At 35.4% G+C, this 23,042-nt stretch overlaps 2 protein-coding genes across 2 annotated transcripts; one reads left to right on the top strand and one right to left on the bottom strand.

Moving 5' to 3' along the window:
• Positions 1 to 812: 812 nt before the first annotated feature.
• On the bottom strand, positions 813 to 8,943 carry LOC107653650 (visinin-like protein 1). Its single transcript, XM_016440431.1, has 4 exons — positions 8,703 to 8,943; positions 6,583 to 6,749; positions 4,923 to 5,138; positions 813 to 2,493 (listed from the first exon to the last, which is right to left on the bottom strand). Exons 2-4 carry the CDS (start codon positions 6,742 to 6,744, stop codon positions 2,296 to 2,298), a joined length of 576 nt encoding a protein of 191 aa, XP_016295917.1. The 5' UTR covers positions 6,745 to 6,749; positions 8,703 to 8,943; the 3' UTR covers positions 813 to 2,295.
• A 7,152-nt stretch (positions 8,944 to 16,095) lies between these two features.
• Positions 16,096 to 22,479, top strand: LOC107654108 (lactation elevated protein 1-like). The gene is made up of 13 exons (XM_016441037.1): positions 16,096 to 16,204; positions 16,982 to 17,199; positions 17,302 to 17,353; positions 17,463 to 17,564; positions 18,039 to 18,169; positions 18,345 to 18,444; positions 18,897 to 18,933; positions 19,509 to 19,613; positions 20,073 to 20,143; positions 20,374 to 20,474; positions 20,557 to 20,697; positions 20,779 to 20,886; positions 22,019 to 22,479. Exons 1-13 carry the CDS (start codon positions 16,096 to 16,098, stop codon positions 22,145 to 22,147), a joined length of 1,404 nt encoding a protein of 467 aa, XP_016296523.1. The 3' UTR covers positions 22,148 to 22,479.
• The last annotated feature ends 563 nt before the right edge of the window (positions 22,480 to 23,042 follow it).

Genomic DNA, 23,042 nt, shown 5'->3' with positions numbered 1-23,042 from the left:
AAAATAATGTGTTTTTTTAACCTTAAACCGCATAAACACATTGCATTACACCAAATACACAAAATAATGTTCTTTTTTTAGCAATGTCATACACTCTTAAAAATAAAGGTGCTTCAAAAGGTTCTTCAAGCGATGCCATAGAAGAACCATTTTTGGTTCCACAAAGAACCATTCAGTCAAAGGTTCTTTAAAGAACCATCTCTTTCTTACCTTTTTATAATCTGAAGAACCTTCTTTCACCACAAAGAACCTTTTGTGAAACAGAAAGGTTCTTCAGATGTTAAAGGTTCTTTATGGAACCATTTAGAAAAAAAGGTTCTTCTATGGCATCATGAAGCACCTTTATTTTTAAGAGTGTATGACCCCTTTAAAACACCCTAATGATGGATTTGTTTCTTATAAACACACAGCTTTTTTCTTTGAGATATTAATTGACTGGAGTGGTGTGGATCACTTGTGGACTATTGTGATGCTTTTATCAGCTGTTTGGACTCTCATTCTGATGGCACCCATTCACTGCAGTGGATCCATTGGTGAGCGAGTGATGCAATGCTACATTTCCCCAAATCTGTTCTGATGAAGAAACAAACTCATCTACATCTTGGATGTCCTGAGGGTGAGTAACTTTCCATTTTGGGGTAAAATATTCCTTTCGGTTTCCAACCGTTAGCACCTGCTCATGACGGTTTCAGTATGTTCAGAATTGGTATTTGTCAGTTTGAACCAGCATCCTCTGTAATAAACCACAATGCTCTTCTTAGATATCATTAACCATCTGATTTGTGCTCACACACGATCAAGCACCTGCATTCTGAAAACAACCCATAGATAGTTTATTGATTTTAATCACAATGTCGTCAGTGCAACCATTACATACCGAGTTGAACATGCCACAAATAAAACACAAACCTCTTATTACACAATTAAAGGACTGCTTCAATTTGGCTTTACCGTAGTAGGTACAAATATTTACAGGGCAAACATATACACTATTTATCGGGCAGTTGCATTTTACAAAGATGTGCCTTGTTCTCCACCAAAGGGACTGACACCATCCTGAATGTCACAAGATGTGAAAGTAGGAGATCTGGAATGCCAAATTTTTAAAGTCTCAGGAGAACATAACACCGAGGAAGGATACAAAATGTAGAGAATAACATAACGAGGGTACTGGAAGTAATTGAAAAGTTGCTTCTGAGGGATGCAGCTAAAAACCATGGGTGCTGGAGTAGAAATACTGTTTTACAAAAAAAACGGTTGAATAAAAATGCAGCACACTAAGAGTAAACGTGTACCAAACCCATTTAGGATAAGGTTTTGTCGTAAAACCAGGGGAAGCGGATCCTTTACCAAATGCCCTCCAGGGAAAATTTGCTTAAAATGTTATATTGCCCTTTCTGTATTATTACTAAAACGAATTCACAGGCAACCATTCATGCATGTGCGCAAAGTAAAACAAGAGTGTAACGCAATAAGAATGATGTCAGCGGTGGTCTTTTAACGTTAAGAAAAAGAAAGGTCGGTTTTAGACTGGTTATTAGGTCCTCGTGTCAGTGCAAAATAGGGTGAAACCAGCAGAAGCCAATGGCAGATGCAAATCATGATGGAGGCGGGGCTGGAACGTGTGCCTTACAGAGAACTTTTACCACACATATGGTACGTCTTTAAGAGGAAGCATGCACCCGAGGGAGGACATCTAATGGATAGATGAGGAACGAATGTAAATCTCACATATTAGCATTGTTATTGATACTAGCATTTATATAAGGCCTCCCTTGTATTATTCGTCAAGGTTGCCGAAATGAAGAGAGAGTAGCTTTTTACACTTAGGACATGCATGCAAATAACGTACATTTATATTCTCAAGTACAAGCACGTTTGGAAGGAGGGCTGCACAAACCTCTCCGCCCTCCTAAATTTAGAGTATTGAAGTTCGACAGACTGATTTCATCGTAACATTTAGTGTGACGCGCTTCGGTTCCCAAACGACTGCGTGAAGTACGGCAGTCAACGTAGTGCGTGTGATCGTAAGTATTGCGGCTAGAAATGAAATACGGCGGAGCACTTCACTGACGATGGATGCGTGAAAACAACTGGACTCGTTTGATTTACACGTCTCACATTGTTGCATGTTGGAAATTAAACGGATATACTCTAAACTCTTTAGCAGTTAACGTTCTCATGCATACTAGTTGTTCGATCACAAGAAGAAAGTTTGTTTAAAAGTAGTCCAAACATGTTACTCTTGTGGAAATGAGAGTGGAAACGGATAACTCGTTCAGTCCGGAGCATGCCTCACTTCTGCATGTCGCACTGCAAGAGCAGTACGATGGACGGGTCGCTCTTGGCGGCTTCTTTGAACTCGTCTAGTGAGATCTGGTCGTCGTTGTTTTTATCCATCTTGCTGAAGATCCGATCCACTCTCTGCTGTGGTGTCAGACCGTCCTCGTTCATCTTCATCATTATCACCGTGCCCACCATTTTATAAATAGCCTTCGCACAAAGAGGAGAAAAGACTCTGCTTTAATGACACGAGGAGGCGCTGAGATTACCAGTATTCGCGCTGAAATGTCCTTCAAATTATAATTTTTTTTTTTCAGTTTTGCCATTGGCACTTTCTATAAATATGATACATGTTCATTTTAAATGAAGTTGAAGTGTGTGAATTCTGTGCCACTAGCATCAACAAGCAAATTACGTCCAGGCCCGTTGGGTCACTCAAATATACAGATCGCAATTCTGTTCGATGCTGCTAGTGGCCTTTAAACAATTCCATATGAAACTAAATAAGGATGGATCTGCAACCTTGCTACTCATTCTGACATGTTTTTAATTATTGTGTTTATTTATTATTTCATACTTATTGCTCAGATATCAAAATTGCAGTGTCTCTGTTCAGAAGTGTCCTAAAATAAAATAGCAATAAATAAAATGAATAGAAAATAAGTCTTTATTAGCATCAGTCACCTTTTCTGTTATGAGAACTATTAGATATCAAATAAATTCTCACATTAATTGGAAATAAACACTAATTAAGGATTAATCTGTTTTTTCTCAAATATCAAAATTTTAGGGTCTCTGTTCTGACGTGCACTGATTTTTGGCTGCAAAAACTGCAAACTTCATTTAAAATTGAAAAGAAAATCATCTTCAAAGCATTGGAGGCATTTTATTTTGTTATGAAAACTATTCGATATGATCTAGTGCTGTCCAATGATTAATCGCGATTAATCACATCCAAAATAAAAGTTTTTGTTTGCATATTATATGTGTGTGTACTGTGTATATTTATTACGTATATATAAATACACACACATGCATGTATATATTTCAGAAAAATATGCTATTTTAGATATGAAATATATTTATTTATAATATAAATTATTTAAATATAGACATGTAAATACACGTAAATATTTTCAAAATATATACTGTGTGTGTATTTATATATACATAATAAATATACACAGAACACACACATATATTATGCAAAATACAAAAACGTTTATTTTGGATGCGATTAATCGCGATTAATCGTTTGACAGCACTAATATTATGATCATATAAATAGTTTTCCTCAATCTATTGATGTTTTAATTTATTATATTTATTACATCATATTTATTGCTCAAATATCTAAATTACAGTGTCTCTGTTCAGACGTGTCCTAAAATAAATAAAATTAAATAGTAATACATAAAATTAATAGAAAATAAATATTTAAAACATCAGTAACCTTTTCTGTTATGAGAACTATTAGATATTATCAAATAAATTCTCATATTTGTTGGAAATAAACATAGTAATTAAGGATGAAACTCCAACCTTGTTTGTCATTCTGACATGTTTTTATTAATTGTATTCATTATTTAATATTTATTTATTTCTCAAATATCAAAATCTCACGGTCTCTGTTCTGACGTTTTAATTTTTGGCTGAAAAACGGCAGACTTCAAAGAAAATCATCTTCAAAGCATTGGAGGCATTTTATTGTGTTATGAGAACTATTAGATATGATCATATAAATAGTTTTCTTCAATCTATTGAAAATAATAAATCTTCAACATTGTTGCTCATTCTGACATTTATTTTCATTTATTGTATTTATTTATTATCTCATATTTATTGCTCAAATATCAAAATCACATTGTATTTGTTCAGACATCCTAAATTTTGGTTGTAAAAATTGCAGAGCTTATATAAATTGGATTCACCTTTAATACAAATTGTTGACTTCAAGTTATTGGAATTATGGCATAATAGTTTAGAATAAAAATCTAATTAATCTCCAACCTTGTTACTCATTCAGACATGTTTTTATTAATTGTATATATTATTTGTTTATTATTTTATATTTATATATTGGATTTCCCCTAAAACAAGCAGTTTTCTAGTCTTTTGGAAATAAAAGCACTAATTTAGGATGAATCTTCAACCTTTTTATTTTCATTTCTTTCATTTTATGTAATTATTTATTGCTCAAATATATGTATAACAGTTCGTTCTGATCCTCGAATCCGACTGGACAAGAGAATTTCTAATGATATTTCCACCTGCGCGCGTTCTAGACGGGCTGTCAGTCAGCGCAGTTACAGTGTTGCGCCCCAAGGTGGTGGAAAGGGACTGTCTTTGTTATCATTACTAACTTATTTAATATTCAGTACACATGCACAAAGTGTAAAACGAGAAGGGCATAACCCTATGAAAAAAGAAAATGCGCAACAATCACGGTTTGCTGCGGTTTGCTCGTCAATAGTGTGGTGTTGCGATATTGCGGTTATCGCGACAGCCCTACCTCAGATAAAATAATTGCAAAATTTGACGACCTGGTGCTCCGTTTTGTACCCTATTTGTGGAAAGTTCTTATTTAAACAGATTTATCCACTGGCATTCATTTCATGCAAATAAACGGTTTTCAGTACCTCTATAATCTCCAGCATCTCCACTCGAGTGATCTTGCCGTCTCCATCCAGGTCGTACATGTTGAAGGCCCAGTTGAGCTTCTGCTCGAAGCTTCCCCGTGACGTGATGGACAGGGCACAGATGAACTCTCTGAAGTCGATAGTACCGTCACTATTCTTATCAAAGGTCCTGAATGCATGCTGCGCAAACTTTGACGCGTCACCGTAAGGGAAGAACTGCAGGAAAAAATTATTTCACTTTAAATAATAATGAAGGTCTCAAACTTTAACTAAATATTAAAGTTTAAAGCTGAGCTTGTGAATCTGGACAAACTATTAGAAACTGCTGTGTTTGATTTTCTGTGGAACGTAAAGAGAAAATCTAATTCTGAAGAGTCTTCAGGCAGTTATTTTATTCAATATTTTAGTGACCTCGGCTGTCAAGTTTTAAAAAAACAAACAAAATTGAGCGCTATTATTTAAGTCTTGTGAAGTTCACCAAAAATCTTCCTTTCTGCTGCAGTCCAAGATTATTAGTTCGATGACTTGAAATACTGCATATCAAATGCTGTTCAACTATGTGCTTTTCTTAGTAGACGTGATCACTGTTCTATTTAAAAATTCTTCTAAACGTCTGCCCACATACAGCTCTGGATTGACATGAACATCCGTAAATAATGACGGAGTTTTTTCGTTTTTGAGTGAACTGTCCCTTTAAGAGGGATTTGTGAACGCTTATTGATTTTCATGTCTGAATTTTCTACAGCAGCCACAGCAGGTTCTGTTCTTTGCTTCAGGTTCATTCCTTGGGCACTTCGCAGTGGGTACAAGTACATCTAACACCGTGTTTTTTCACTGAGGTCCTCACATCTCACAGCGTCTCAAGTCATTCTATGAATAAAATTTCACAGACGGCCGCTTTGACTAGTTTGTGCTTCTCTACAGTAAAATGTGTAACGTTAAACATACTAGGACACTTACTTTCTTTTTTGTAGCTCTCTTTTCCTTTTCTGACCTTTTTGTTAAATTCATCTACATTTTTTCAAAACTTGCATGGTTATTTTTAATAATCCTCGAAGTAGAATTTAATATTTACTGGCTGCTGAGGTGTTCTAAATTATTGCCATGTGTTTTTTTTTTTTTTTTCAGGCTCCAGTTTTTTTTCAATGTTTTCTTTTTCCTGACCTTTTTATTAAATCTATATTTTTGCATGATTGCATGGTTAATTTCAGTATTCCTCAAAGTAAAATTTCAAATTATTTCAAATTTACTGGCTGCCAAAGTTGCAATACAATTGCTAGGGAGATCTGAACGGTTGCCAGTTTTTTCTTGTTTGTTTGTTTTTGTTTTTTTACAGGCCCCAAATTTTTTTTTTTTTGTAGCTCTCTTCTCCTTTTACCTGACCTTTTTTATTATTCAATCTATATTTTTTTCAAAGCTTGCATGGTTGTATGGTTACTATCAATTATCCTCAATGTAGAGATATCTATAAAGATATCTTTTTTTTTTTTCTTTTTTTTTTTGTTCGACAGAAGAAAGTCAAACAGGTTTGGAACAACATGAGGGAAAATGATGACAGAAAATTCATTTTTGGGTGAACTATCCCTTTAAAACGTAGTAAAAGCCCCAAGTATGGGGTAATAGTGATCTTTGAATTGCGTTAAAACCCATAGAATCTCACCTTAACATAGAGCTGCTGGAACTCATCCAGGTTTAGTCGACCGCTGGGACAGTCTTTCAGGAAGCCCTTGTACCATTGCTTGAGCTCATGTTCATTAAACTCTGTGTTCTTCACAAGGTCCTCCATCACCTCAGGGGTCAGTTTGCTGTTCTGTTTTCCCATGATTACTACATGAGAAAGAAAACAAGAAAAAATATGATATGGAGAAATAAATAAATAATATGGTTATAGAATGTTCTCCCAGGTATCTAATAAGAGATGCAGGTGTAGATTGAAACTGTTAATGGATACGGCATCTCTACAGTTATTTTCTGGCAGCTGCTCCTCACCTGAAATGAGAATCTGAGTTGAATTTTAATCCATTTATAGACACTGATATCAATATAGAGCAACAACATAAACTGTCACAAAATAATCTTTTTTTTTTTGTGGTTGTTCACACGTTTTAAAAGCTAGTGCTGATAATCTGTATGAGCTTTAGCCATTAAAAACAGTGTATTGGTAGGAGGTTGGCGGGTATATACATAATACAATTCAACAATAGCAAATAATACACGAGTTTCACAATTTGAGTTGAATTACTGAAATAAATGAACTTTTCCACGACATTCTAATTTATTGAGATGCACCTGTATAAAAGATATAATGAAAAGTGCATTGAGGTTTTCTCAATGTAATAGCTTTCTTGCAACTGCAGGCTGATATTTGGTTACTTTGAAATATGAAATTGAAGTTATTGCATCAGCCAATAACTGGGCCGATGGACAATAAACAGAAGTGGTGATTCCACATTCTGTCAGTTCCAAAAAATATTATTTGCACCTAATGAATTGGAAATCTCATTTTCACAGAAAATAGCTTACTTCCGCATTGCAAAATAAGCTAGACATATAAAGCAGGAGCAATTTTATGTCAAGCATATTAAATTATTTCAAATATGAATGCAAATGTATAGGCCATTTACAACGATCTCCACAATATAATACACAAAAAGTAGGCTACTAGTTATAAAATAATGAACACAAAGATGTCAAGTGTGATCAGCTCGTCGCAAGCAGCCTGGCTGTGTTTGTGCTTCTAGAAATAGATCAAAGTCACAAGAGTTTATGTATAAATGGGCATCAGGTAAAATAGGCTACAAACGGGGAGGGGTTGGAGAGGAGCTTTTTATTTCCATGTGGAGCGTCTGTCTGTGTTTGCAGCCTCTCCTGCATCAAATGTGAGCGTGAAAAACAGAGCAGCCTCGAACACATTTGATAAGAATGCGGCTTTAATTAAAGACCGTCAGGAATTATTACCCACCATCCAATCTCATGTCACTCTTATGTAATAGTGCTGAGGCTTTTTCAAGCACCAGTGGCTGAACGAATGACCTTGAGAAGGGAAACCACTGGGAAGCGATGCAGAATAACGATCCGTGATCTTTAACGGAGGAATTATCGGACTTCACGACGAAGATCCGTTGAAGAGCATCGTGTCACCATCTGTGCGTTTGCTTTAGATACATCACGAGCCTTTTGGTGTGACAGAATATGGGTAGAACATCATTTGCATATACGTATAACCGAGCCTATTAACATTTACCATCCCAAACGGGCATTTTCGTGTGTTTTTATTGATGCACCAGTGTGAATCTGGACCATTCCGCCAGAGCCCGCAGAGAAAAGACGCAGTCCCTTTTGCCTGTGCATTGCACTGCGCTCAAATCACATCAAAAACCTTTCAAGTGAGGCTGAGAAACATCAGTGCATCTCTCAAATTCATTACACAATACCAAAGGTCCGTCTCTAACAAGCAACCAGTGAGCTTTTGTTGCAATCGTATCGGTAGCTGCCAAATATGCATCACATATACTCAGTTTTAATTAAAGCCTAATACACCCTTAACCTGCGCAAAGTGCTCAAATCAGGCCACGCAGGCTACTAATAATGCATGCGAGTGAGCGTTCTCACTGTCATTCGCGCATGCATTCATTCTTTCACACGTTCACCCATTCACCATTGACGCCTGTTAGATCGTTTCGCTGCATTAAATGGCAAAAGCAAAAAAAGAAACACACATGACTGCGACGCGCATAAATGTATTTACAGCTGCATATGCACGCATGCATCGCCTCTTACCTTCAAGTAACGCGTTAGAGGCTGATGGAAATGTGCTGGTGCTCGCAAACCGTCCGGTTTCGCGTGTGGCGAACCCAAATTCCTCGGATTCGTCGCGTTTACTGAACGCCAAATAATGTGTAAAGGTGATTCCAGCTGACACGAGCCCGCTTCCGTCTGTGTGTGTGCGCTATGCGACGCAAGACATGCGGCATGCACCGAGCATCACCACCACGCTATGCTGCTCCTCGTCTGCGTTTGCGCAAATTTAATGCTTGCAACCCTGCTCTTAGGGAGCTCGTGTCAGTAAACCGTCTATTAACCATAGTTTGCATGCTTTACCTGCGAATCTGTTGGTGAACGGTCTTTATACCTATTGCAAATTCTCTCTGTTCTGCATGTTGGGGTTCCCAAAGACTCCAGTGCGATATGCGAGGTAATAATAACAGCTTATTTTAAATAAGCCTCATTTACGTCCATTTTCTGTAAATATGCTCATCTGACCTAGTTAAAATCCAGAAGACAGACAGACAGTATTCTTCTTTTTTCGTATTCTTCGCATAGCCGTGCACTTTACAGGATTTTAAACAATTATTTTTATTGAGAACCAAATGTTTTCTACAAATAGTGTAACCAAACATGTCAGGTGAAGAAAGAAATGACAGGAAAATGTATATCCTAAACAATTGCATTGCTTTCTCATTTTTACTTTTAGACATTTTTCCAAAGATATTAAATGTCAGTTGTTCAAACAGAAATGTTGTTTCAATTTTGGGTCAGTTTGAGCCCAGCAAAACACTGCAGAAAATTCAGTAAAAGAAGTGAAAGAAAACAGCTGGTAAATGTGTTCGAATCTTAGGCCGCAACTTTGGGCAATATTGCCATCGACAGGTAACCAGGTGAGACACAGGCCCACGACCGATGTAAAGTATCCAGATAGAAATTTGTTACCCATTCTCAATGGGAAAGTGCCCTAGCAACATTGCTCAGAAAGTTGCCTCGTGTATCATCAGCCTTAGAATGTTTAAATGCATTTCTGTAGGTTTCAGAGACCCCAAACATATGTAATATTTCCATGGGTGTTTGAAACGTTAATTTATCCACCTTATTTGTAATGTATCTAAGAGTGGATGCGGCCATTTTTTTAACCTGAATGTGCACGGCTTCTGGTGTCTTAGCTTCCAGTTATTTTTAGCGATACAAAACAGGTCATTATGCTGCTTGATATTACAAATTTATTATCATATTATTTTAATGTATTCTCCTAATTATAAACATCCTGGTTTGTAGTGCAAATATTTTCCTAAATGATTTTCTAGTGACAAAACCTAGATGATGTTCTAGTGACTTCTAGAAGGCTAATACAGCAGAGATATTGTATGTGTGGTTTTAAATGGCATCAATTTGAAGGATGGTTAAAGAAGGATTTCTTTAATCACTTGCAAATGTAGTCTGCTTCCTTTTTGAGTCTTAAACTCAACAGCTGTACCAGCCAATTAAGCGGTTGGAAAACTGTTGTATATATATGATTTTGCTCACATTAATTTTAATTGGCTTCAGCCTTTCAAGTAATTTTAGTGGAAACACTATGTTTTTGTTAGTCATTTACTCACCCTCATATTGATTTACAAAAAAAGTTTCCTAGCTGAGTGTCCAAGCTGTTCTTTTCCATGAAGGTTAATGGTGGCGACATCCATGGTCCCTTTAAAGAAATGCCTGATACTGTAATATTTTTTATTTTTAATGATGACTCTAGTGATTAATAACTCTAGTGACTTTTTTTATCACTTACTGAATAAGTGATTAAATATGACTAATGCATTTCAAAGTAATAATAATATATGGACCAAATGTTTTCATTTATCAAGATTATTCATGTTTATGTACTATGCTGTAGCAGTAAAGAGAGTTTCATATAGACTATAAATCATCTCTGTTTTGGCTCAAAAATGTACATATACATTCACACATTTAGCAGATGCTTTTATCCAAGGCGACTTACAGCTGAGGAGCATAAGCAATTCATCACATTATGATAATGATTTATCTGGCAAAGCAGAACATCTGTAACCAAAAATGTTTCACGGTTGAAAGACCGTATCAGCATTGTGTATCTTTTCAGTGCTGTTGTTGGACTACGTTCTATAATCGTACTCTGTATATAAATACAAACATGCAGTTTTAAACGGAAATTAATAATCGAGTCAGAAACAATAAATATGTGAAAATATGACACGTAATATGTTTTGTTTTCTCTAAGTGTGACAGCACAACTTAAGATTCTCATTTCAGTCCCGTTTATATCATCCTCAAATGCAAAGCATTGCCATCAGTCTCCTGTGAGAAAAACATTACATTTGTAAAGAGTTAAATATCTTATGAATGCATTAAAAACTATTAATGCTTCGTAAACGCATCTTTGATGAACCAAACATCATCTACCAATCATGTGGACTCTGTGGAGGTCTGACGTCCTGTGGATTGAATGACATAATTTTCCCCTCTGATGTAACACGGCCCATATTCCATCTATTTATGCTTCTATTCCTGTAGATGAAGCAGGGTTTCCGTCTTACCTGCTGTGATGTTTTGTGAGCAGTGATGTGGGTTGAAGTGAATGAGTGAAACCCGCAGGACGCTTTGGGCTGATGGGACGTGAGTGAATCACTGGGGTTCACTGAACATGACGGCGGTACAGAATAATCCTCAGCATCCGGTGACTCAGCTGGGTTTAGTGAAGTCAAGAGGAATCAAGTTTAGTGAAGAATACAGTGCTTGAATGATGAAAACACCATAAAGATCATGTGTGTCAAAGATCAAGTGCCAGCACTCGTGCATGACAACATCAACACATTCACTAATTCATTCGTCATTTCACACTATGTTCTGTCAGCGGATTCAAACAAGTGTTGTTTTGATTTCATTGCCTTTCAAAATATCTTTGTTCCACGGAAGAAAGAAAGGGTTTAGAACATTCTTTTTTTTTATCATTTTAATGAAAAACGTATGCTTCATTTATGATGTTATTAATAATACTTGAGAGAAAGAAGCTCTGATGTTTTCTCTTAATTACACAACTAATTGTGTATTTTAGATAAACATGTCTAATCAGGTGTGAAAATGTACTCTACCGTTCAAAAGTTTGGGGTCAGAAATATTTTTCTGAAACGACTAACAGCAAAGATGCATTAAAATGATCAAAAGCGACAGTAAAGACATTTATAATTTTACAAAAGTTTTATATACATCAAATAAATGCTGTTCTTTTGACCTTCATATTCATCAAAAAGTTTCCACAAAAATATAAAGCAGCAAAACTGTTTTCAGCAGTAATAAGAATCAAAAATGTTTCTTGAGCAGCAAAGCAGCATATTATTATGATTTCTGAAGGATCATGTGACACTGAAGACTGGAGTAATGATGCTGAAAATTCAGCTGCGCATCACAGGAATAAATTACATTTTAAATATATTCAAATAGAAAGCTGTTATTTTAAATTGTAAAACTATTTCACAATATTTCTGTTTTTATCAAATCATTTTGATCAATATATATGATGATGAGCGTGAGATACTTCTTTCAAAAACATCTAAACATTTTATAGACCCCAAATTTTGAACGGCTAGTGTATATATCAGCAAATAAATAGGCATAATTAGTCATGTTTTTTATATATGACCCTGGAGCACAAAAGCAGTCTTAAGTCGCTGGGGTATATTTGTAGCAATAGCCAAAAAACATTGTATGGGTCAAAATTATCAATTTTTCTTTTATGCCAAAAATTATTAGGATATTATGTAAAGATCATGTTCCATGAAGATATTTTGTAAATTTCCTACCATAAATATATCAAAACTTAATTTTTGATTAGTAATATGCATTGCTAAGAACTTCATTTGGACAACTTTAAAGGCGATTTTCTCAATATTTCGATTTTTTTGCACCCTCAGATTCCAGATTTTCAAATAGTTGTATCTCGGCCAAATATTGCCTTATCATAAACCATACATCAATGGAAAGCTTATTTATTCAGATAGAAAAATTGACCCTTATGACTGGTTTTGTGGTCCAGGGTCACATATAATTATTGTTGTAAACCCTGTTTTGGACTAATGAAACACTGCTGTTGTGTGGGTGTTGAATTTCTTAGAATTGTAATTCAGTTAATTCCTCTTCCTGCCATTCCAATTCAACTTCCAATTCAAATAAATCTCCAACTCTTGAACTGAGTGGAATTTTAATTCATTAACTCAAATAAAATACCGCACGTTTTTTTTAACAAATTAAAATAGAACATTCTTTTGAATGAGAACGTTCTGAGAACATTTAATAGAACATTCTATAAAAAAGCTGAGCTGATGTTGGGTACAGGAATGGTGCTTCTGGAGGTGACATCACTATTCCTGGCTTCAGCTGCCAATGGGAGAATAAGCTTTCAGTATACAGCCATAACGTCTAATTATAACTAAAGAAGATACTCCGGCGGGTCAGCTGACATTTAATCAATAACAGACGTGATGGATGAATGCAGCGGCTGCTTTAAAGAGCAGTGCGGAGAATAGAAAGAGGGTGATAAATAGGTAATAGAATTTACTGAAAATCCATTTTGAGCAGAACAAAATGGGATTTAAAAGGGCTAACCTTAAATCTGGTTCTTGCCTTTTCTTTGTGTACTCATTGCAGGGGGAGACTGAGGATAGTGATTCGAAAGATCCGTGTCGGTCTCCTCGTGAAGCGCTCGGGGCCCGGTATCATTCCTGTCTGTCCGGAGCCGCTCAATGAAACTGATTGCATTTCACTCCTGTTGTTTGGCCTTTGTGCCACATTCACAAGAGCACACATTAGATCTCTAGACAACAAACAGAGAATATTGACATGGCAGGTTACTGGCCATTAGGGTTTACTCTGTCAAAATGTGCTACTAACTACATTTTTAGAGTGGGGACATCCGTGGTTTCTAACATGATTAACAGGCATGGAAAAAAGCACTGGAAGTTTCTAGAGTGATTATTCTCTAAACTCTCAGAAGAAAAAGGTACAAAACTGTCACTAGGGTGATACCCTTTCAAAAAGTATAATATGTACCTTTAAAGTGCTAAAATACCTTTTACCACCTCAGTGACAGCTTTGGAACTTTCTTTCTGACAGTGTACTGTAAAATATTTCACTAAAGGAAATTACTTGCTTGTAAGAATGTGGTAACCATAAACATCAACTTGTTTGTAATTCAACCTATTTGGAAGGATGCTTGTTGAATTTCATAAAATAAAAGTAAATAATAAAAGATCGTTTTTAAGTAGATTTTTACTGTACAATAATTAGTGAAAATGTTTACTGAAGATTTCTGGCGAAAAAACACAGGACAGTAATGAATTTCTTTTTTTCTTCAGAAATTGAAATTGCTAAATTTCACAAATAATTGAAAAGAAATGTCATGTGATGCATTGAATTAAATACAATTTTTTGAAGTTTGCCCCACCTGTTAATTAGGTTGGCATTATTAAATTTATTTTAGATCAATATGCCTGATCAGGTATCTCAGAAAATATGCTTTTATATTTCAATTCTTTTAATCAGCAAGGATGCATCAAATTGATTAAAAGTGACAGTAACTGCATTTCTAGTGCTACAAAAGATCTCTATTCTAAAATAATGTCATTCCTTTGAACTATTAATAAAAGAATCCTAGGGAAAAAAAAATGAAATTGTATTTTCTTTGTATTATGTACAATATTGAAAAATAGTTGTTATACAGTGCAAATGTTCTACATGATCCTCAAACCAGCCTTTTTAGTATTAAAATATAATAAAATACAATTTAAATAGGTTTTGGTGATCAAATGTAGATCAACATTCCCTATGCAATACGATCATTTTTATGAAGAAGATTGTCTTTCACAGTTGTATTTTCAGACTCTTATTAGCCCTCATTAACAAGGCAGTTAATTATAGCAGCTGTTGTCCTTTTGCTTTAGATGTGTGTATTATTCTTCACCTTCCCCAAAACGCATGTCTAGATCTATAGAAGGCTGGGACTTCACACACACAGGTTCAGTCCTCTCATTAGACTAAAACTAGTGCTACTCAGGCTCCCTCTAGTGGTATACAGTTAATTTAGTACGCACTAAATTCAATGTAAACTGCCCCGTCCTTGTTGTCATGGAAACAGGTATCTAAATCCTGGATAAATCATTCTTCCATAAAGCTAATATGTCTTAGGAGGACGAAGAGATGGGATTATGGCTAGGCTGCTGGCTGTCATTATATATGTCAACAGTAACTCTATTATTTAATGAGAACATCTGGCTGACTCATTATCAAATCCTTCCACACATGGGAAGACTTTACATGGATGCACACATTAGGCTAATGTGGGTATTATTAGTTGCAAAGAAACTGCACTGCATTGAAAAGGAAAAACATAAAATGAAAAGGAAAGAAAGAATACAAACAGATAAACCAAGGACACCTCAATGGGGAAGAATGGTTTCATTGTCCTTAAGAAATTTGTTATTATTATTATTATTTAGACATTTTAAGAGATTTTACAGTATTGGAAATCTCAGCAAGAATGACTCAAATCGATGCTAAGTGTTAAGAAATTTGTTCTTGTGAATAAAAAAGTTAATCAACAGTTCAACAGCATGGACACTGCCAGAAAAAAAAAGAAATGTATTTTTAAATGAAAAGTTTGAATCACACTTTATAAAATTTGATCTATAACAACTTACATTTTCCCAATTTTAAGGAATACACATGAGAATTTTCCCCCAAAATAATAATCAATAAAAATAATAATAATATTAAAACAAAATCATGCTTTTAATATTTTGAAATACATTTGATCAAATATATTTTGTGGTATATATATATATATATATGGATTGGGGGCTGGATATTGTGCTTATCTGTTAGACATGCAGTATTTTCCAGGGAGTATTTATTTAGTGAATACTGTCCAAAATTGTTTCAGTAATATTAACATCTAGGGTATGTGGTCATTAAACACCCTATAAGTGATATTAACCTTATTTTACTTTCAAAACAAAACCATAATTGAAAGAACTATAGAAAATGATTGATGGAACCCGTGGCTCTTCCAGGGTTTTATGTCTGCATTTGAATGCACGTGTAGCTTGACAGTGGAAGCTCGTTTATACTGTTAAGCCACGCCTAGCTTCTCACTATTCAGGAGGCGAATTTGCGAATTACGCGAAACTCATGAATATAAATTAGGTAATTCTGACGTTGTTTGCTAACTGGAGCGGAGAGACCTGTTTTTATACAGTCTATGGGAGAGACACGTCCAATAATTAATATTCATGAGTCATCGCTCCCTTGTACAAAGACCACGCCCACCCGCACTGTTCAGGTCGTACTTTCAGTAAAGCTTCCGACCGCAGTTTGAATCATCATGGCATCCGGTAAAGCGTTCTTGGTGGCGCTTGAACTTCAGTTCTGTGTGAAAAATAAGCTTCTGTTGAAGTCAGCTCTGCCTGGTATTGTCAGCTGTATTAAACGAGGTAAGGGCTTTCAATGACCCGTGAATGACAGGCATAATATTTATGTGATAATGTCATTATGTTCGTCTTTGACACTGACATTCTGACAAGACAAGAACACCCAGTATGTTCGACTCTATTAGATAAACAAGAGAAATGTTATAAATGTCTCGAATAAATATCAATATCAAAAAAAAATGTTTATCTTAAAATACAGGTGCATCTCAATAAATTAGAATGTCGTGGAAATTTAATTTATTTAATACACGAGTTTCACAATTTCAGTTGAATTACTGAAATAAATGAGCTTTTCCACGACATTCTAATTTATTGAGATGCACCTGTATAACAGGTTTTTATCTCCTTTTTCTCTTGACTCTTGTCTTTAATGTATGTCAGTGGTTCAACAGCTATCACAGAATTTATGATAACATTGTAATTTTAGTTTGTAGGACAGTATTTACATAAATTATCATCATTTTTGTTGATCTAGACAGTTTTGATCTAGGTGTTTAAACTTACATATAAAACCACCGCTAGAGAGAACAAGCCTTGTTAAAACTGAACTCTTGATTCCAAAGCGTATAGCTTGTGAGCTATAACCATTGTGACAACTAGCCCCGTTCTCCCATTGAACAGGTGTTAAATAAGAACAAAGTTGATAGTGGTCCTTCAGCACTTACAAATAATCACGAGAAATAGAAATGTTGAATAAAGTGCAATCATGCTGATCTTGTTCAACACAAGTATTCTTGTTTACTCGTGAAACATCAGTCATCTCAATTTTCTGTCTTGCAGGTCTTGCCACAAGTGTGTTATCTCAGACTGTTGAAGTTCCCAGTGCCACAACCTCTCCAAGCAGCAGTTTTGCCAGACCGTTGGAGCATTACAACAGTCTCATTCAAGATGGACAGTTACGAGAAGATCTGCAGCAGAGGGCTGCTTTGGAAAAACTTGATCAGATGCAGAAGGATCTTCGAGGGTACAGCAATGAACGCTCAACACTTTTCTCAAAGGTAAACTGCACAAAGTTGTGTGGCCGAAAGCAGCCAAAAAATATGCTGCAGATGTTGAAATGTGCTTTTAACAAATTCAGACTTCTTTTATCTCTGCAACAGTTGTTCTCCAAGAGAAAACCACCGAAAGGTTCTTACATATATGGAGATGTTGGTAAGTTCTGTGGCATCATGTTGTGGCTCAGTCAGACTTTGTTGTCTTGTTATTGAAATAAACTGCTCAGTTCTGTGCTTATCAATGCTCATTTTTCTCATTCTCTCAGGCACAGGAAAAACTATGGTTATGGACATGTTTTATGATCATGTAGAGACAGCAAAGAAAAAAAGGGTCAATTTTCACGGATTCATGTTGGATGTACATAAACGTAAGTTAGTTATGATTTCTGATTATGATTTTTTTCAGATTTGAATAAGAAGCTTTAAATATACCCTTTATTGTTGTTAATTCTTAGGTTTTGGTAATTTTTCATTAATTGACTGATATTTATTTAATTATTTATTTAATTTATTTATTTATACTGTACTTAACTATTAGTTTATGACAACCTCATTACATTTGGTAAATATTAGACCATCAACACATTTTCTCACCAACAGACTATTATTTTTTCATTGTTGTCTGATATGGGCAGTGCACTGTTTATCTTCAATGCTTTTTAAGCTAAAGACAGAAATTGGCTCAAAGTGCATTATTTAACATCTGAGTGACTGAAGTATTCCCAAAGCCCAAAAATGACCTATATAGGAATTTAAGTTCTGTATATTAATTATAAACAGATGCCAAAATGAGTAAAGTTGCCATTATTTGCTTTTACTCAGATAGACTCATGTTTATATAGGAATCCATCGGCTCAAGCAAAGTTTGCCCAAGAGAAAAGTGGGTCAAATGGTGAAGGCGTACGATCCTATCGCACCGGTTGCTGAAGAAATCAGTGAGGAGGCCTGTCTTTTGTGTTTTGATGAGTTCCAGGTCAATGTTTCACTCAGTAATCGTGTAGTTGCAATCTAATCAAGCTTTGTGATCGCTTTAGCATACTGAGATCTGCTTCAGTTATCTTTTAAATCCATGCAGTGACAATCAAACCGGTACAGAGAATAATCAGTATTGATTTTTTAGGGTTTCTTTTGCTTTCTCTGTTCGTTAGGTCACTGATATCGTAGATGCCATGATTCTTAAACAGCTCTTTGAGAACCTCTTTCTGAATGGGGTTGTAGTTGTTGCCACGTCCAACCGGCCTCCAGATGGTAAGAATCAATGAATCCAGCAAAATACTGAATGAACGTAGTGAATGCAGTTGTTATACACTTTCTTTTGGGTATAAGGGTAACGCATATTAGTTACTTGTACTAATCAAGAGATCAACTGACTCTTTGAAAAGCCTGTTATTTGTACATTTGTTTCTTTAAAGTGACCGCCAGTGACTGCAACACTACAAAACATTTTCATAATAGTTATAATTAAATTATTGAAGTATGTTTTAAAAGAAAATACTATTTCAGTCTTTGTTTAATTCAATGTTATTTGCCTTTACTTTGTTGTTGACGTTTACTAGCAATATCTGAGTGAAAATTGATTTCAAGTAAATCATGCACCAATTTTTTTTTTGAGTGTAGCCATCACACAATGTGCAGTTTCTTTCAGTAACTCTTGGCTTCCAAATCCCAGTTTGTTTTGAGCACAATATCTTGTTTTACAGATCTGTACAAAAATGGATTACAGAGGGTGAACTTTGTGTATTATCTAATACACTTAGTGCAGTGTTTTTATTGGTGTTATGTTGTGTACTTAAAGGAATAGTTCACCCAAAAATGAAAATTTGCTGAAACTTTACTCACCCTCAGGCCGTCCAAGATGTAGATGAGTTTGTTTCTTCAACAGAACAGATTTGGAGAAATGTAGCATTCCATCACTTGCTCAAGAATGGATGCTCTGCAGTGAATGGGTGCCGTCAGAATGAGAGTCGCAACAGCTGATTACATCACAATAACCCATAAGTAATCCACACCACTCCAGCACACCAATTATTGTCTTGTGAAGCCAAAACATTTTTTTTATTGTGATGTTTTTAATCAGCAGTTTGGACTCTCAGTCTGACGGCACCCATTCACTGCAGAGGATCCATTGGTGAGCAAGTGATGAAATTATAAATTTCTTCAAATCTGTTCTGATGAAGAAACAAACTCATCTACATCTTTGATGGCCTATGGGTGACAAAAATTTTGGCAAGTTTTCACTTTTGGGAATAAGGTCAAAAGAGTGATAATGCGTGTTAAATTACTTTCTGTTATAAGTGCTGCAAATAAATCAGCGGTCAAATGTCTTGTAAACAGGAGTACTGCCAAACACTGCGTCTGGATTCTGGAATAGATTATCAGAGAAGAAATCGCCCTGCAGCTGGGAAACTCTTCTACCTGTGAGAAAATTAATTAAGTTGTACAAAATGGGATGTTACTGTATTAGTGATGCACTTTTAATCAGTTATGGAAGTTGACTACGTTCTTTAATCAAAGACCTGCATCTTAAAAAGTATTCCTGAAGTGTTTAAAGCTGATGTGTAAAATTTCTGCACCACTAATCTTACCAAAAAGAGCTACAGAAATAATGATAGTTTTCAAACAATCCAAACATGCACCATTAGATGAGTCACTGTTGCTTAGGCAAGTCAGGATGTGCCATATTTTAAATATCATCATGTGATTTGCTTCTGTTGTCCTTTCATATTAAGATGGGGCATTAAAAATAATTTTAACATCCAAAACATGACATGCTTTGCTTAAACAGTTGTAAATGTTAGTGCTTTGACCAAGTATGAGTAAATAAAAGCATTGTATTATGAAGTGATGAATTATTTATTGAATATTTTTTAATCTAGTTCCAGTGAACCTGATGTTGATGCAACACTCGATATACTGTTTGATGAGATGGCCTTCAAACAGAATGACAGTAAGTTGGCTGCTAATGTGTTTGCTAAATAGCAAAACACTCATTTAATTAGCTGATGGTTTATCAGTAAAAACACCCTAACAAAAGAAGTTCAATGCAGCTTGTTAGATGACATATTGCTCCAGATGTGAATGTATGCATCCAAAATTTGGTGAGTTGAGAATTTAATTGTGAGTTAATTTTATATTTTATGCAAATTTGATTCAGGTTCATTGTGTTTATTATCACAGTTACTCGGCCCAGATCTCTAAAGGTACATAGCAGGATACTGACACTTGCTAAAGCATGTGGGACCATAGCAGACTGCACTTTTGAAGAGCTGTGTGATCGAGTAAGTCTGTTTCCTATGCTGTTTCACCATCCTCCATTGAAATGAACTATATTAGTGAGTAATGTGTTGTTTTTACTGTTAGCCTGTAGGAGTCAGCGACTACCTGGAGATCTCTGCTGTGTTTGACACAGTTTTCATTCGAAACATTCCTTTGCTCACTTTGAACAAGAAGACGCAAGCCAGACGCTTCATAACTCTCATTGATGCACTATATGAACACAAGGTAAGTCATGGTGAAATTCTTGTGATTTCTGTTGGAAGGTCTTAAAGGAACCTCTCACAGTTTGGTGGAATATCTCCACAGGTTCGAGTCGTGCTGCAGGCCGAAGCTCTGTTAGATGATCTGTTTGTTCATGAACATCACGACCATCATGACACTCATGTTTTATTGGATGATCTGGGCATTTCAAGGGTAATTTACAAACTGTTGCCTATTCAAATTCTTTGAGAATTAAATAAGGAACCTTTTTTGTTGCAAGCTGAAATTTTGGGGTTGGTAAAATTTTTTTCTATTTGAATATATTTAAAAATGCTAATTATTTCTGTGATCAAAGCTGAATTTTCAATCATTACTCCAGTCTTCAGTGTCACATGATCCTTCAGAAATCATTCTGATATGCAGATTTGCTGAAAAATTTCTTATTATTATCAGTGTTGAAAACAGTTTTGCTGCTACACATTTTTGTGGAATCCGTGATGCAATTCATGATTCTTTGATGAAAGGACAATTCAAAAGGACAGCATTTGTTTGAAATCTTTTGGAACATAAATGTCTTCACTTTCAATTTTGACTAATTTATTGTATCCTTGTTGAATAAAAGTATTAATTTCTTTGATTAAAAAGTCTTACTGACTCCAAACTTTTGATATAGTAGGGTATATGTATGTGTTGCTCAATAAGACTGGCCAAAATGAGAGTAATGAAATCATGATTGAGAATGTTCGGTTTCGTTATGGTGGGTGGGGTGTGCTTAATTGTCATGAAAATAAAATGCTCCATTAATACTGCAAAATAAAACCCCTTACTAGTCTTAAAAAAATAAACTAGTTCGCCCAAAAATGAAAATTTGTTGAAATTTTACTCAAACTCAGGCCATCCGAGATGTAGAGGAGTTTGTTTCTTTATCAGAACAGATTTGTAGAAATGTAGCATTACATCACTTGCTCACCAATGGATCCTCTGCAGTGAATGGGTGCCGTCAGAATGAGAGTCTAATCAGCTGATAAAAACATCACTATAATCCACACCACTCCAGACCATCAATTAACATCTTAAGCCAAAAACTGCGTTTGTATGAAAAAAAAATCCATCAAGACATTTTTAACTTCAATCTGTTGCCTCTGGCTAAAATACAAGTCCATAATGCATAATATTGCTTTCTCTATTGAAAGCAAACTCATCTGCATCTCGGATGACCTGAGGGTGAGTCAGTTTTTAGGTGAACTGTTCCTTTAAAAATCGTTTGATTTTTAACCTTGGTGTGTTGATGATCTCTTCACATTGATGGGCAGCAGTGATTTGATTTTCTCTTTTAATGCATCAGGATGCAGGCAGCTCGCTGGCGATCTTTACAGGAGAAGAGGAGGTGTTCGCCTTCCAGAGGACAGTATCTCGCCTTACTGAGATGCAAACAGAGGAGTACTGGGTTGCAGGAGATCGGAGCTCTAAGTAGCTTTTATCATTACTAACTCCATATACACAGCGGCCATCTCAACTATCTTAAGATTCTAAAGAGTTCTGGGATCAACTCCATTTTGATTTGGTGAGGACTGTATTTTAATCAGAACTGTATGGAATAATGCTGCACTTTATAAACGCACATGCAAACACGAACGAGAGACTAGCCTCTTTTTGAGGTTTGGTCTTGAATAATAGGCAGGTTTGTTGGAAGAATGTGGATGTGGATCTGCCAAAGATGTGTTTTGAAATCAGGCTGCCTTTCTGGTTATATAAATGGTTTGTGGAATATTTTATTGACAACCTATAGTTGTCAGATAGCTGATATACAACCTATTTAAAATTGATTGCATTAAAATTATTTTAACTTTTATTGATGTCTGATTGTTCTGAAGCTTTCTCTAGTGCTTCTGTTTGCAGGTAGGTTTACGTGGTTTATTCACCATTATTTGTGACCCTGGGACCACAAAACTAAAAAAGCCTTAAGTCGCTGAGGTATATTTATAGCAATAGCCAAAAATACATTGTATGGGTCAAAATGATTGATTTTTCTTTTATGCCAAAAAATCATTATGATATTAAGTAAAGATCATGTTCCATGAAGATATTTTGTAAATTTCCTACTGTAAATATATTAAAACGTAATTTTTGATTAGTAATATGCATTGCTAAGAACTTAATTTGGACAACTTTAAAGGCGATTTTCTCAATATTTTTTTGATTTTTATGCACCCTCAGATTTCAGATTTTCAAATAGTTGTATCTCAGCCAAATATTGTCCTATCCTAACAAACCATACATCAACGGAAAGCGTATTTATTCAGCTTTGACATGATGTATACATCTCAATTTCGAAAAATTTACCTTTATGACTGGTTTTGGGGTCCAGG

The sequence above is a fragment of the Sinocyclocheilus anshuiensis genome, unplaced genomic scaffold (assembly GCF_001515605.1).
Source record: "Sinocyclocheilus anshuiensis isolate Anshui unplaced genomic scaffold, SAMN03320099.WGS_v1.1 scaffold1561, whole genome shotgun sequence".
NCBI lineage: Eukaryota > Metazoa > Chordata > Actinopteri > Cypriniformes > Cyprinidae > Sinocyclocheilus > Sinocyclocheilus anshuiensis.
Note: the sequence above shows the minus strand (reverse complement) of the source record. Positions and strands in the feature narration are given on the sequence as shown.

Excerpts from the sequence above, each read along its gene's own strand:
- LOC107653650 (XM_016440431.1), bottom strand. The coding sequence starts at position 6,744 with ATGGGAAAACAGAACAGCAAACTGACCCCTGAGGTGATGGAGGACCTT. Across the intron at positions 5,139-6,582 it reads TCCAGCAGCTCTATGTTAAG|TTCTTCCCTTACGGTGACGC; the intron begins GTGAGATTCTAT and ends TTTTTCCTGCAG. Across the intron at positions 2,494-4,922 it reads AGATGCTGGAGATTATAGAG|GCTATTTATAAAATGGTGGG; the intron begins GTACTGAAAACC and ends CTTTGTGCGAAG.
- LOC107654108 (XM_016441037.1), top strand. The coding sequence starts at position 16,096 with ATGGCATCCGGTAAAGCGTTCTTGGTGGCGCTTGAACTTCAGTTCTGT. Across the intron at positions 17,200-17,301 it reads GCTCAACACTTTTCTCAAAG|TTGTTCTCCAAGAGAAAACC; the intron begins GTAAACTGCACA and ends TCTCTGCAACAG. Across the intron at positions 18,445-18,896 it reads GTCCAACCGGCCTCCAGATG|ATCTGTACAAAAATGGATTA; the intron begins GTAAGAATCAAT and ends CTTGTTTTACAG.